This window comes from Eptatretus burgeri, chromosome 16 (genome assembly GCF_056783735.1).
Source record: "Eptatretus burgeri isolate ZD-2024b chromosome 16, Ebu_testis_v1, whole genome shotgun sequence".
Lineage (NCBI taxonomy): Eukaryota > Metazoa > Chordata > Myxini > Myxiniformes > Myxinidae > Eptatretus > Eptatretus burgeri.
Window position 1 is genome coordinate 5885725 of NC_140976.1, and position 16312 is coordinate 5902036.

Sequence of the window (16312 nt, forward strand, 5' to 3'; positions counted from 1 at the left end):
ATGAGGACATGAATTGAACCTTTAGTTCAAATACTAGGTGTTAATGAGGACATGAAGTGAACCTTTAGTTCAAATACTAGGTGTTAATGAGGACATGAATTGAACCTTTAGTTCAAATACTCGGTGTTAATGAGGACATGAATTGAACCTTTAGTTCAAATACTAGGTGTTAATGAGGACATGAAGTGAACCTTTAGTTCAAATACTAGGTGTTAATGAGGACGTGAAGTGAACCTTTAGTTCAAATACTCGGTGTTAATGAGGACATGAATTGAACCTTTAGTTCAAATACTAGGTGTTAATGAGGACATGAAGTGAATCTTTGGTTCAAATACGAGGTGTTAATGAAGACATGAAGTGAACCTTTAGTTCAAATACTAGGTGTTAATGAGGACATGAAGTGAACCTTTAGTTCAAATACGAGGTGTTAATGAGGACATGAATTGAACCTTTAGTTCAAATACTCGGTGTTAATGAGGACATGAATTGAACCTTTAGTTCAAATACTAGGTGTTAATGAGGACATGAAGTGAATCTTTGGTTCAAATACGAGGTGTTAATGAAGACATGAAGTGAACCTTTAGTTCAAATACTAGGTGTTAATGAGGACATGAAGTGAACCTTTAGTTCAAATACTAGGTGTTAATGAGGACATGAAGTGAACCTTTAGTTCAAATACTCGGTGTTAATGAGGACATGAATTGAACCTTTAGTTCAAATACTAGGTGTTAATGAGGACATGAAGTGAATCTTTGGTTCAAATACGAGGTGTTAATGAAGACATGAAGTGAACCTTTAGTTCAAATACTAGGTGTTAATGAGGACGTGAAGTGAACCTTTAGTTCAAATACGAGGTGTTAATGAGGACATGAATTGAACCTTTAGTTCAAATACTCGGTGTTAATGAGGACATGAATTGAACCTTTAGTTCAAATACTAGGTGTTAATGAGGACATGAAGTGAATCTTTGGTTCAAATACGAGGTGTTAATGAAGACATGAAGTGAACCTTTAGTTCAAATACTAGGTGTTAATGAGGACATGAAGTGAACCTTTAGTTCAAATACGAGGTGTTAATGAGGACATGAATTGAACCTTTAGTTCAAATACGAGGTGTTAATGAGGACATGAAGTGAATCTTTGGTTCAAATACTCGGTGTTAATGAGGACATGAAGTGAACCTTTAGTTCAGCAAGATGGGAAGCAGATGCACAAACTCAGAGGGGAGGGCAGCCAAACTCATTGTGTGTGTGTGTGTGTGTGTGTGTGTGTGTGTGTGTGTGTGTGTGTGTGTGTGTGTGTGTGTGTGTGTGTGTGTGTGTGTGTGTGTGTGTGTGTGTGTGTGTGTGTGTGTGTGTGTGTGTGTGTGTGTGTGTGTGTGTGTGTGTGTCTCCTCCATAACTCCAAAATCGATGAAATCTCGCAGCCTGAAACTTTGCATGCACACCAAGGAAACTCCAAGGAAGTTCATGAGAGAAAATTGGGTGTTTGGGTGAATTAAATCACCTCGTCATGCTACCTCCCCCCCGGTCATGCTGCCTCTACCCGCCCCCCGTCATGCTGCCTCGACCCGCCCCCCGTCATGTTGCTTCTGCCCCCTTCATGCTGCCTCTGCCCCCCTTCATGCTGCCTCTGCCCCCATCATGTTGCCTCCCCATTCCCTCCCCTCACACTGCCTTCCCATTACCTCCCCTTTCCCTCACGCTGCCTACCCCGCCTCGTGCTACCTCCCCCCCCATGCTGACTTCACCTCTCCCCTCGCGCTGCCTTCCCCCTTCCCCTCGCACTGCCTTCCCCACTACCCGTCATGCTGCCTTTCCCGCTTCGCCTCGCACTGCCTTCCCCCCTTCCCCTCGCACTGCCTTCCCCTCACACTGCCTCCCCCCTTCCCCTCGCGCTGCCTTTCCCCCTTCTCCTCATGCTGCCTCCTCCCGTCCCCTCGCACTTTCTTCCCCCCTCTCCTCGCGTTGCTTTCCGTCCTCCCCCCTCCCCTCGTGCTGCCTTCCCTTCCCTCCTCTCACGCTACCCTCCTCCCAAACCCCTTCCCCCACTATACAACTCTCCGGAGGTCGAGGAGATGAAGGGCCATCAAAGAATGTGTGAATTGGACAAACTAATTTTTTTATTTTTTCACAGTTTTTATTAACCCTCCCTTTCCTATCCGGATGCTGGTTATGTCAAGATGGTGGTCATTTCCAGACGTGTCTGGACGGTGGTTGTAGCCTTTCCCTCAAGTCCCCCTATCAAACACATATCATATCCAGAACACCCCCTTCTCCCCACTACCCCCCTTTCTCCCCCATCTTCCAATGTCCTTCCTCTATCCCGCCCCTCTCTTCTCTTCCTCTCTCCTTCCTCTATCCCGCCCCTCTCTTCTCTCCCTCTCCCTCCCTCTTTCTCTCCCCCTCCCCCCCCCACCCCTTTAATAGTCCTGCCGGCGAAGCGACGGCTTGTATTTGCTCGTGTGTTGATAAAATTTAAAACGAAACAACCTTCCGGGTTGTGTTCACATTATTTGGTACTTTGGGGAAAATATAGCTTTTCACAAAAACTAACAAGAAAACAATGAATAAAATTATATTTTTATTTTTTATTAGCATTTTATAAACTCTTCAAATCATCTTTATTCTAATTTTGTTCAATTTTCTCTTGTTCAACAAAACCGTTTGTTCATTTTGAGTTTTGGTAAATACAGAACACCATTTGATGTGTAAGATGTTTTACTCCATTTTGTGAAACTTTCATTGTTTGTCCATTACAGGTCGCGTGATGGTGAAGGGTCCAAAGACTGTTGAGGCAACACCTGGTGAAGATTTGGAGTTCATTTACACATTATCTCTCAACACTCAGGAAGGTTCACCTTCGATCGATGATTCTCTCCTTTCCATCGAGTTCTACAAAGACTCGAACAAGAACCCATTATACCTTTTTCAAAATGGAGAAGAACAAGTCCTGGATGGGAGGATGAATATCTCCGGGATTCCAAACGGGGATTCTTTTATTCTGCTCTTCAAGGATGTGGGATTTCATGAAAATGGAACTTACAGATGTACGATATGTTACCCTAATTACAAGGAGGGGTCGACATCTACGATCCTGCTTGTCCGTAAGTCTCTCATTTCAGTCCAAGAGATGTGGTTTTAACCTCGTTGCGTAGACATCAAATGCCATGGATTTAACGTTTGAATGAAGACAAGTGGGAACATCTTTTAAACACTGTTGTGCATGTGACTTCTCGGGGCTAAGAATGTTTAGATTAGAATAGTTATTTCCATAAGTTCATGTTTTCGCACAACATTGAGTAAAATTGTAATGACAATGCGTGTCGATTCTCGTATAGAAAGCATGTCGTCTCCCCTTCCAAAGTTTGTGTCGAAATCCACTTCTCCTTAAATCCCTTTTTTCATGTTTTATCCTCTTTAAATCTGTTTTTTATGTCCTTTAAAATAGAGCGACCTTGCTTGCCAGCGAAGCGGAAGTTAAGCCCACTTTAGGCAAGCCTTGATCAATCAGGAGAGACCGAGAAGTTTTGGGGTGGGGCTTGAGCTTGAGTGACATCTGAGCAGCTAATGTGTGCGGAGTGGGCAGGTCTGGGCGACATCACAGGGTGGGGTGTTAACCAAGACATTAAAAGGGACGGCGGACAGCAATGAGAATGAGAGGTCTGAGGCTCGGCTCGGGAGCCATGTCTGGAGTTGTGCTGTCTGCTCCGGAGATCGGAGAAGTAAAGGGAGGTGAATACACAGCTTCCCAGATGGGGAGAGAGAGAGAGCCAGCACCTCCTACCATCATGCCATCCACTCTTCTTCCGCCCATGTTGCAACCCCACTCTCCCTGGACAACTCGAGCACACTGGACACATTGTTGGACTTGCATCGCCCGCACGGGCCACCCTTGGGTATTCCTTGTCTTGTCAATATCTCTCTTCTTTCTGCTGTGGTGTTTGATGTCTTCAGATGGAATACATAAGATCTTCTGTCCATACGAAACCCTGGTGCGTGAATTGTATTTATTGTAACTAAACCTGGATAGCATGAATCTACAATTGCCTTCCGGTTCTCTCCTACTCCTTGTTTTAAGTACACATTTTAAACTCACCATCTCACTTTGAGTGATTCGGGCTATTACGATCGCTGAGTGAGAATAGCCGGGTTGGATTTTAAATCCTCTTAAGAGGATATTTGTTTGTTTGTTTTTTTTTGCACTTAACGCCCCATTAGTAACTGCACCCCCATGCTTACTAAACCACCGCTTGGGTTCACATCTTGATTATGGCTCAGCGAGACCGAGTATGGCTCGGGATAGTAAGGGATAGGGTGCGATTGAGATAGTTAGGGAGGGAGAAGGTCCTTAATGCATCCCAGCCATTTGGCGGACGTGCTCCCCGCAACATTGGTTAGTCAGGATTGGGATCAGGAGACTGGTCCGAATCCCAACGCCACAACAATATATTTGTTACATATAAATATATGATTTGTATTGACATTTATTTTGACAATAACCTTGAGAGATGCTCACATCAGAAAGCCTATAGTGCTGGATATGCTCGTTAATTACTTATTTCCACTCTTTCACTAAAACACAGGTAAACAGGGAGACCAACAAACATCCATACTGACAATGATGTGATAATGATTCTCTCATCCTCAAAACCACAAGATTTCACATTGTCATTGTCATGGTTAGAATCCAGAATCTTCTAACAAAACCACCGCTGTTTAGCATTGTAACCATAAAGAGCATCGTCACATGACCTGTGATTCCATTATAAACTGGAAAGGCACTCGGTTGAGCGCATACCTCCACCACATAATGCCTGATCCACGAGAACATATCGTGCCCATTACATTTTAGAAATATCGTGCTTTCCAGTATGATATCGTTTCTGGCCCTTATCTATCAATGGTGAAGAATCACTTAAAAAATTATTAGATCCAGATCTGGATTCAGATCTTCACCAAAATTGAACCATTTCTTCCTTGTCACACACCCAACATGTTCACCAAGTTTCATCTGAATCTGTCCACAACTTTTGAAGATATCTTGCTGTATATCAGTTTAGCCCTCTCCCGCAATGGTGAGGAATCACTAAAAAAAATTATTAGATCCGGATCTGGATTTGAATCTTCACCAAAACTGAATCTCTTCTTCCTTGTCACACACCCAACACGTTCATCAAGTTTCGTCCGAATCCATTCGCAACTTTTTGAGATATCCTGCATACAGACAAACAGACAAATGAAAAATCACTCATAGTGCGACACTTCCGTAAGTCATGGAAGACATCTGGTTCAGGGTTTGGTGCGACGAGAGGTCTCCTTCTGGGCTCTCTGCTGACGTTCTCAAAGTTATGTTTCCGGTCGTTATTTGTCCCGTTTTAACCGTTTAATTTTCTCACCTACATGTTATTGTGTGTTCCTCGTTCGGCTTTGTTTCAAAAATCGTGCTATTTTGCGAGTATTTTTGTCGACGTTCTTACCTGGTGTTTGAGGCCTAGGCCATGGCCTCGGCTTGAGGCCTACCGGTTCCACTCGGTGTTCGATCGTTTTTCTTTTGTTTGTTTTGTTTTTTTCTCCCCATTACCTTCAATTTCTATCCTCCCCATTACCTTCAATTTTCATCCTCCCCACTTTCCCAACATCCCCCATTCTCCCAACTAATCTCTTTCTTATCTCAAAAAAAAGAAAAAAAGAAAAATAAAAAATATCCAACAACACGCTAACCTTCTCCCAATTCTGATTCTTCTTCTTCCTCTTATCTTCCTCCTCGTCTTCTTCCTCGATTTTTTTTTCTACAATTCCATGACCAAATCTGTTGAACTCTCTCAAACATTAATATTAACAACAAAAACGATCTTATAATGCTTCATCTTCCTCTCTCACACATGTGGTACTCTTTACTGTTTCACAATGCACTATTCTTCTGCTATTTTAACAGACTGCTCTCATTTCGACCTCTCCTTCATTCCTTGCCTAAAAAATCCAACTATTACAGCGCTTCTTCTCTCCATTCTCTGAATTCGCCTTCATTGCATCCATCAAGAATTGTGTTAAATCACATCTCTGACCTAAAACTTTGAAAAACCAGTTTGCCATGGATGTTCGCTTTCCATCAACCATTCTTTTTTTCCAACTTCAGTGCCAACTCACCCCCTCACCCCTCACTCTCAAAGCAACCATCCCACTCTTCTCCCTCCAAGCCTCCCTCTCACCTCTCTCAAAAATTCCACCCTCACCTTTCTCCCACCTTTCATCCCCCTCTCTCATCCTTCTCAAAGTTGCCCCCCCTTCTCATCCACCAAGCTGCCTCCCTCCACTGCCCTCTCACCTCCATCTCTTCACTCCACATCATCAAATCCTCAACTGCCTTCTTTCTTGTCTCTTGTCCCCCCTCTCCCCCAGCACCACAGAGCCTTTTCTCCTCCTCATTTGGCCCCCTCCCCTAGCTATTCTGCAATACCCCACACTCTTTCAACAATCCTCCTTACCTCCCCTCCTCGTACCTTGTCCTACCCTCCCCCTCCCCCATCCACCCCCTGCACCCAAAGCCTCCTCCACTACCTCTTCATTAAAAGTGTGGACCTCAAATATCCGGGGCCTTCGCTCAAACCTTTCAGATCTTTCCATGCAGGTTGCCACTGACAAACAGACATAATCTGCCTAACAGAAACTTTCTTCCCCCAAGACGTGTCTGACTCCCAAGTATCTCTCCCCGGTTACTCCCTCCTCTGGAATGACAGACCTGAGCCTCGTCCTGGTGCAGATGTTGCTCTCTTCATCAAAGACTCTATTCCTCACTCTCCATGCACTACCCTCACTCCCCCACACCCCCAGGAATACCTCTGGCTACGGCTTCCCCTCCACTCCCACCTCATGTTTATATGTGTACTGTACCGTCCACCAAACAGTGATGACTCCATCTACACCTCACTATCTGAAAACATGGAACATCTTCTCATCCAAACTCTCTCTTCCTCTTATGTGGTGACTTCAGTTGTCATCACGCCAGTTGGCTCGGTGTGGGTACCTCTCTCACCTGTCATGGCACCTCAGCAAAAGCTTTCTGCGACTCATTGGGACTGACTCAATCGGTCAACTTCCCGACCCGGATCTCAACCAATGGTGCTCCATCTCTTCTGGATCTGATTTTGACAAATTTCCCTGACAATATCTGCTGCTCTTCCTTCGCTCCAATTGGTTCTTCTGACCACGTCCTTGTCAAAGTGGACATCTCTCTGGCTGTTATCAGAGAACCACCTCACCGCCGTCGAGTCTGGCACTTCACTCAAGCCGACTGGCAGGGTCTCCAAGCAGCCATCAAACTTATAGACTGGTCTCCTATCTCTACTTTCTCCAACATCAACTCATCCTGGGAATTCTTTCAAAGAAACTTGCTCTCCCTCATGCACAGATTTATCCCCTCTCGTGTTCAGTTGTCTTACCCTTCCTCCCGCTCTTGGTTTACTGAAGCTTGTGGCGAGGCAGTTGGCCTGAAACAACTTGCCTTTGCCTCATGGAAAGCAAACCCAACTGAGGGCAATCTCAGTTCCTTCCACAAAGCTCGGAACAAGTGTGTATCTACCCTCAGGAGAGCCAGAAAACAACATCTTTCTCATCTCAAGTCTGAACTCTTAAACCTCTCTCCCTCCTCAAAATCCTGGTGGCGTTTAATCAAATCTGTTTCTGGTGTATGTTCCCCCTCCATCCCCTCCCTTACTTCAAATGGCCGCACTGCTGATACCGCACGTGATAAAGCTGAATGTCTAAACTCGGTGTTTGCAGCTAAATCTTGTGTCCTAAACCCATCACTTTCTCTACCCACTTTACCCAGTCGCACCCAACTGTCCCTGGACTCTGTATCCTTTTCTCCTGACAAGGTGGAGAGCTTGCTTTCAAACCTCGAGTCAGATTCTGCAACCGGTCCAGACGGCATCAGCCCACGTGTCCTCAAAGCCTGCTCTTCTGCTCTTGCTCACCCTCTCTCTGTTCTATTCACCCTCTCATTTGCCCAAGGTCATCTGCCATCTGCTTGGAAATCTGCTAACATCACTGCCCTGCATAAAAAGGTGCAAAAACAGATCCCTGTAACTACAGACCAATCAGCCTTCTCCCAATCATCAGCAAGGTTATGGAATCCATCATCGCTTCAGACATGAAATCCTTCCTCTTCTCCAATGGCTTGATTTCCGATCATCAATTTGGTTTCACACCAGGTCACTCTACCCTGGATATGCTGCTTCTGCTCTCCCATCAATGGATGGAGGTCCTCAATGCCAGACAGGAAATCCGAGCCGTATCCCTGGACATATCACGTGCTTTTGACACAGTCTGGCACCGTGCCCTACTCACCAAACTCTCTTCCCATGGTATTCAAGGCCATCTCCACTCATGGCTCGCAGACTTCCTCTCCTGTCGCAGTCAACGTGTGGCCCTAAATGGAGTTCTTTCATCCCCTCTTCCTGTGCAGGCTGGAGTTCCTCAAGGTAGCGTTCTGGGCCCTGTTCTTTTTCTGGTTTTCATCAATGATCTCTCCAATTCTTTGGAAAATCCTCAATTTCTCTTTGCTGACGACTCCACCCTCTGCCGTACCATCTGTCATCCCTCAGACCGGCAAGCAGCAGCTTCTTCGCTCACTGCAGATCTGGATAAAATCACAATCTGGTCCAACACGTGGAACATGTCTTTCAATCCAGACAAATCTCACACTCTCACTATGTCTCATCGAAAGGACCGTTTAGAAAACCCCCCCATCCACTTTCTTAACAATCCTCTGGAAGAAGTCTTTTCTTTCAAGCTTCTGGGTCTCACTATCTGCTATGACCTTTCCTGGGAAAGTCACATTTCCAACCTCGCCTCAAAAGCCAGTCGCCGACTGGGAATCCTCCGTCGTGCATAGTCCTTCCTCGGCCCTCTTGAGCTCCTGACCACTTACAAAGCTTTTGTCCGTAGCCTGATGGAGTACTGCTCTCCCCTCTGGGCTGGTGCTCCTGCCTCCCACCTTTCTTGACTTCACGCTGTCGAAACCAGGGCATTGAGGATCATCGGCATCTCCCGCAATGAAGCTGAGTCTTTGGGCCTCTCACTCAATCACCGCAGGTTGGTCGGTGGTCTTTCTGTCTTCCACCGACTCCTCTCCAGCCTTGCCCCCCCCCCTGCTCTCTCTGCGATTTGTCCCCACCACATTTCCACAGGGCGCTCAAGGTCCATCAACAACCCCCTTCTGGTAAAACTACCAAAATCACGAATCACTGCTCATCTTCACTCTTTCATTCCTCTTTTTTCCCGCCTTTGGAATAAACTTCCTCACTGTATTCTTTCCCATTCTTCCCTCCAGGCTTTCAAAACAGCTGTTCACCACCACCTCTTATCTTCCCCCATCCAAATCCTCTATCTTTTCTTTCCCCGATAATCCACCCAAGCCCACTTCCTTCAATTCCCCTGCTGTCCTTCCTGAAAGTCCCTGTCATGTCCATCTTCTCTTCGCCATGTTCCCCGTCCCATCCCCATCCCTCTCCCTTCCACAGTTCACCTAATGTGTCTGTTCCCCACTGTTTTGTCCCTTCCACTCCCGCCCCTCTTGTCTCATGCCCCCTTGCTGTGAGTTGTGTGTGAGCGCTCATACGAGCCTCGACAAGGTATACAAAAAAAAAAAACTTGGCAAAACAGCGCAAAGTATAACGGCACTCGGTAGAGCGCATACCTCTGCTAGGTGGAACAGTTCACGTTTTGTATCCCACTGATGGGCTGGATCCAAAACAAAATCTTTTGGCCTCTGTTCACCTCAAATATAATCGTTGGTTGAATTCCGTGACCTGATGTGCAAATGCTCATCAAATTTCAAGTCAATCGGATGAAAATTGAGGAATTTAGGCATTTGGCCAATGTTGACTTTTTGGTGTATGTTGACCTTTTGGCCTATGGTGACCTCAAAATTAATATGTGGATGAATTCATTGAAATGATATGTAAATGCTCATCAAATTTCAAGTCAATCGGACGAAAATTGAGTATTTTAGAAATCCGGCCTATGTTGACTGTTTGGCCGATGTATGGACCTCAAAAACAATTGGTGGTTTAATTCAATGACCTGAAATATAAATCCTCTTCAAATTTCAAGTCGATCGGATGAAAATTGAGGATCTTAGAAATCTCAACAAAGATGTTGCCCTTGGGCCTTTGTTGACCTTTTGACCTCAAAAGCAACAGGCTTCTTCCTTATGATAAACTCTACCATGTGGTGAAGTTTTGTGAAGATCGGTTTGGAATTGTGACCTGTACGCGATGAAACAAACACACACACAGACAGAGAAACAGACACAGAGAGACAGACAAACAGACAAAAAGACAGACAGACAAAATCGACTGATGAATCCACTTGAAAAATCTTCAATTTCACAAGTAACAAACAAACACAGATGGGTGAAAATCTTAGGCGGCAGACGTAACATTTTTATCGACACCTGAGATGTTCCATTTTAACCCAAGTTCACCAAACACTATCATCTCATCTCTTCGTAATTCCCAATATGATCATAAGGTTTTCTCCCGCTTCATTTGATGAAGTTTCACTTCTTACCTTTTAAAGTTTTAACTCAAGTTCGCTGTGACCTCAACATTTGATGTAAACTCATTAACTTTGTGTTTGTCCTATTTGACTCCTTACGATTCCTTTAGATGTCCCACTAATTTTGGAATAAAAAGTTCACTTTTCACCATTTTATACATTACATCCAGAAAATTTAGAATTTGTTTTGACCTTGACCTTTGACCGACAACAAAATCTTGTGATTTCTTCCTTGGCTTTGGCTGAACACACTTGTGGAGTTTTATCGAAGTTGTCCAAACCATTCATAATCTTTTATAAACATTTGAACCGAACCGATTACAAATGTTAACTGATGAGGGGTGGGGAGTTGGGAAGGGGTGTAAATTTTATGGCATTTACGACCTTGAGTTTGTTTTGCTGCTTCAGCTCCAGCAGTGAAAGGGTTAATGCTTCAAATAAACGATATCAAAGTTTAAATAATTACAAATTAAATCTTTTCATTGTATTTACAATCATGTTTTTTTTTATCACAGTGTATGTCCCCAAACATTTGTAGTATTTGAGGATGGATTCGAGTTTCTTGGTAATTAGTAGAAGCAGTCTTGGAAATAAAAAATCAATTCCTCCTTTAAAATGGTAAAAATAAAAGTATAAACGGGAATGTTTTCCACTTATGACAAATAGTTAAACATTTATCAGTTACAATGGGATTGTAATAAATGGAGTTTCCCTTTGCAGGTTCAGAAGAAAAACACCAAAAATCCTTTTCTGGTTTGATCTTTGGTGTCGTTTCTGCTGTAGTGTTCTGGGTGGTCTTGGTGTGGTGTCACTGGAGGAAAACCCAAAGGTAATTTAATTTTAATTGTTTTCTGATCTTTTATTTTTTCATGAACGTCTGCAAATATATATATATATATATATATATATATATATATATATATATATATATATATATATATATATATATATATATATATATATATATATATATGCATATATGTGTGTTTGTGTTTATTTGCACCGGGTCCAAAATGGGGGCTGATGGATTTGGTCATGATTTTTGTGTGTGCGTGCGTGTGCAACCATATCTCTGACATCTATGAACCGATTTTACTCGGACTTCGCAAAGACAAAACATGATAGAATACATAATAGTCTAGTAGGAAGGTAGGGTCCCCATTCACCCGAAGGATATATTTTTCTAACTTACATTTTTGTAATCCTGAAAGTGTCTGGAAAAGGAATTTTGATGTTCCCATTGTGAAATATTGTCCCATGGGGTCTGTTTGTCTTTGGATCCCAGCTTGTATGCATGGGCCACTGCATCTGCAATAGAGATGCTGGCACTGTAGACCAGGTTATAAATGATGCAGCCTTTGTCACTTGGATTGACCTTGGCAAAGGCAATCTGCTCATGAATGTTATGGTTCTCAAGTCCAGTCTTCAGCTTCTCACTTCTGTATTCAGGATTGGGGAAGCCATTTCTCTCTAACTCTTGGATGTGGAGAAGACGCAATGATGCAAGCTGCACAACCTCATTCTGTGGAATCACTTGGTTTTGAATGAAATCAAGCACAGCAGTGAATGACTTCAGAGGTGCAGCAGCCTTACGAACCTGATCTGTATCGCTGGCATTTTTTGCAGCTCGGGCTGTATTACGCAGGTGATTGACATACTTCAAGTTGAATTACTTGCGACATGACTGGTGGAACTGGGCCTCTCTTGCAAACAGGTCTTCGCCTTGCACCATGCGATATAGAGCACTATTTTCCAGTTCTAGGGCTTGGGGCTCAATTTGTTTCCAGGTGGGAAACTTCAAGGCTCCATCCTTGTCCTTGAATACTGGGAACTTGATGCACCGCTCGGTCTTCCCCAAGACTTTCAGTTCAAGCCTTTGACAGAAAATCATTCTGGAGGGAACAACTGCATGGCAGAGGATGATGGTGGTTTACGGGGGGAGCATGATGTTGAGGCTTCATTGGATGTTACACTAGACTTCAAGTGATCTCAGTTTTTAGTGAAGTTTTGGTAGCAGCCACGATGATAGCCAATTGCTTCTAAATCTGCCCCAGAAAGACTCTCTGGAATATTGTTACAGGCTTCCTCCATGCGATTGGGTGAATCTTGAGATTTGATGAGTCGTTTGTCACGAATACTATGCAGCTGGGCTAGCTTGTCAGTGGCTGATCCCTTGATATTACTAAGTGATGTGAAATAGCCATGCTGAATGCCATTCACATGTAAAATACAAGTTATAGGAGGACGCTTCCACAGTTCTTCAGACCCATCACCATTATCACTCTTGCGTTTCCTTGACTTTGACATGATTATCCACCACCACACTATAACTACAATTGTTAGTTCATTTTTACCACCACCAAACATAGTTCTAGCTACTAATTCTACAATAAAGCCTTCACCTAGAAAAGAAAATAGACATTGCATTAATAGAATGGACTCGACTGTGGTCAAAAACCTGAATTCACCTATCTTGACATCCCCAAGTACCACACTCCCTTCATGAGAGCTTGCCAGTCAATTTATGTTTGTTTGACCTTTTTTTTTCGAGATCAGATCCAAGATGAACCCTTAGTTCAAGGTCAAAACTGAAGGCACCAAATCATTCCTCATACATGATTTCCTATTAGTGCATAATTCATACCTAACCTCCCAGACCATTATTTAAATAGTTACAGGCACTTTAAAAATGGGGGGGGGACAATTGGGAATTCCCTTTTGTTCAAAATCCATGACCTTTTCAACCTATTTTGCCCTAGATTTCTTATTCCCTTCATGAAATAATCCATTTTCTAGTTATACATGTTCTTGGCACTGCTATATTTAATATTGCTTCATTGTTTCATTTTAAAACAGTACATCACTTTCAAAATCTTACCTTTTTCATCGACCTCTGAGTCTAGTATTTACATGTCTAGTGACAGTTATGTGTCATAAGTCACATGACATCGGGAAGGGGAGGGGGGATTCCCAAAGTTATTTATATCACAAACTTTAAAGTGCTTGTAACTCTTTAAATATTGGTCTGGGAGGTTAGGTATGTATTAGGAACTAATAGTAAATGGTGTTTGCAGAATCATTTGGTGCCTTCAGATTTGACCTTGAACTATAGAGTCAAGGTCAAACAGCCATATGGGTACATTTTTTTATATTTGTGCAAATTGCTAAATAAAAACCCCTTGAATCATGAAAATAACCCTCCAAATCAATTCCTCATGTCAAAATTATACAGAAAAATGGTATCATTTATCTTTGCATGATGTCTCGTTCAAAAGTTATGGCAATAATCGATTTTCATAAGAAATCCAGGATGGCCACCAAACAAACCCCATGGGACAATATTTCGCGATGGGAACATCAAAATTCCTTTACAAGACAACTTGAGGATTACAAAAATGTAAGTTAGATAAATATATCCTTCGGGTGCATGGGGACCCTATATTCCTCCCCGATTAAAAGTACATCATTTTGTTTCGTGATGTGATGAAAGAAGGCCGACTGGTGGCCATTTTAATTGTAAATACCTGATGAACACGTCCTCAACCATTTCTCCGACATGCATTTACGGATGTTGTTCAAACTTGGCACACAGATGCTGAATTATGGCTTACATATGCACGTCATTTGTTTTCCCCAAGATGGCCGACTGGAAGACTGGCAGCCATTTTAGTTGTTGAAAACATCTTGCTATCGAACACGTCCTCAACCATTTCTTGGACATGCGTTTACTGATTTTGTTCAAACTTTACATGCAGATAAGGAAAGAGGGCTTGCATATGCACGTCATTTTTTTTTTTTTCGAGATCAGATCCAAGATGGCCCACTGATGGCAATTTTGTTACTTAAATGTCTTCCCAATCATTTGTCAGACATGCATGATCCGATTTTGTTCAAACTTAAGGCCCGGTCACACCTTGACGTTTTAGCCAATGTATGCTGATTTTTGAATTTTTTTTCTAAAACGCTGGCACACGTTGAATACGTTATGGGTAAGTTTTGATAACATTGAGAGCACGCTGAAAAACACTGCCATACGTCATTGTACGTTGGCTTTAAACGTTGTACTTTTTGGTTGTCCTCAAATTTTTTCATGCTTGAAATTTCACGACGTATGCCGGCGTATGACTCACACGTTCCGCTATGCTGGCCACAAGTTGTATGCACGGTCTGCGATCGTTGTCAGACGTCAACACATGCTACTTGTAAGTTAATCATAAGTTGAGACACGCCGAGGTAATGTTTAGCGTACCCGAAACTTATTTCTAACCGATGATTAACGTGTTGTTGGCACGTTACGCGATCGTTGCCACACATCGACAGACGTTACTTTTAAGTTACTCATAGGCTGAAAGACGTCGGTATAATGGATCGTCCTTGCGTTAGCGTCCACAGCCACGGCCAGGACACTTATTTGCAGCATTCTTCAAACTTTTCTTCGGCATGACGAGGATGTTCACACTTCGATGTCTAGCTTGGCTATGATTCCAATTGTCCATCGGAGCGTCTATTTAAAATAGTCGAGTTTGAGCGTTTTAACACATTCAGAAGAAACACTTCAAATTTCCAAACCCCAGTGTCAAAAAACAAAGGCGAGTGACAGCAATTTAAATCGTTCATTGTAAACAATGAAAATAGCTGAGTGGTACCGTTTAAAAGTCGTTGAGTGTAAAAAAAATCCAATTGTTCAGCGCAAGCGTTTACTTTCAATAGTGGAGATGCACCCATTTAAATCGTGGAGTGGCAGCCTATGAATAGCAAACCCTACGTCACCGGCAAAGATAAACTGCCGCACGATATGGATAAGTTAGGCTATCGTTGGGCATAGTTTGTGAACGCCGGCAACACGATAATTATTCGGTGGTATATCGTATCTATAAGTAATCAAAGCGCTCTATGCACATTAATAGTTCATTGTGCATTTGTCCAACCCGTTATGAATAGACCAAAATCGTAAAAACAAGCTATAGCTCATTGTTGAAAAAGCCCCATAAAAAATTAGCCGCGAAGAACTTCGAACAATGGTGAAAAGATGTCTCCTACCCGTGGACACGCGGATGCAAGGACAATCCATCATAACCCACACCCTCCCCCTCACACTCACCTACTACTGCCAACATGAACAAACTACTACTAATACTAATACTAATACTGATACTGATACTGATACTGCTGACATGGACATCGACTCAAAAAGGACTCGAAAACACTGTCGGGTTCACCTTTTATGAGCAGCATTTTTATATACCAATTCCCAAAACCGCTGGGAACACGTCTTTATATGGCAGTTGTAAGCTAGAAACACGTTAATTTATTTTTTTTGTCGACCGGAAGACGTCATTGGAATACGTCTACATACGTCAATGTGTGTTGGGACTACGTAAAGAATTGGTTCAAAGCACGTCAAACATAAGTTAGAAATAAGTTTCGCGTAAAAAAGACATTACCACGACGTGTTTCGACTTATGAGTAGCTTATAAGTAGCCTTTGTGGACGTGTGTAAGCTTCCACATATCGTGTGTAAAACTTATCCCCATCGCATGCGGAAAGTGTGTCATACGCCGAGTACGTCGTAAAATTTTGAACATGTTTAAAATTTCTTTACGTACTCTACTTACTACAACGTATGATAGCGTACTTTAGCGTTCTACTCACGTATACCAAACTTACTCATACCGTATTTGACGTGCCCCAACGTTTTAGACACATTTTTCTTAGGTCGGCTTACGCTGGCAAGATCGCCAAGGTGTGACC

The 16312-nt window shown here is 43.0% G+C and overlaps 2 protein-coding genes across 2 annotated transcripts in view; both read left to right on the plus strand.

Moving 5' to 3' along the window:
• The window catches only part of LOC147010390 (muscle M-line assembly protein unc-89-like), a 182299-nt gene that overhangs the window by 23786 nt on the left and 142201 nt on the right, over positions 1-16312 (plus strand). The window lies entirely within an intron of this gene.
• Positions 1-16312, plus strand: part of LOC147010391 (muscle M-line assembly protein unc-89-like) — a 37913-nt gene that overhangs the window by 11986 nt on the left and 9615 nt on the right. The window contains exons 5-6 of the mRNA XM_085860379.1: positions 2761-3105; positions 11282-11390. Coding sequence (XP_085716505.1) covers positions 2761-3105; positions 11282-11390 — 454 coding nt within the window. The remainder of the gene's footprint in view (positions 1-2760; positions 3106-11281; positions 11391-16312) is intronic.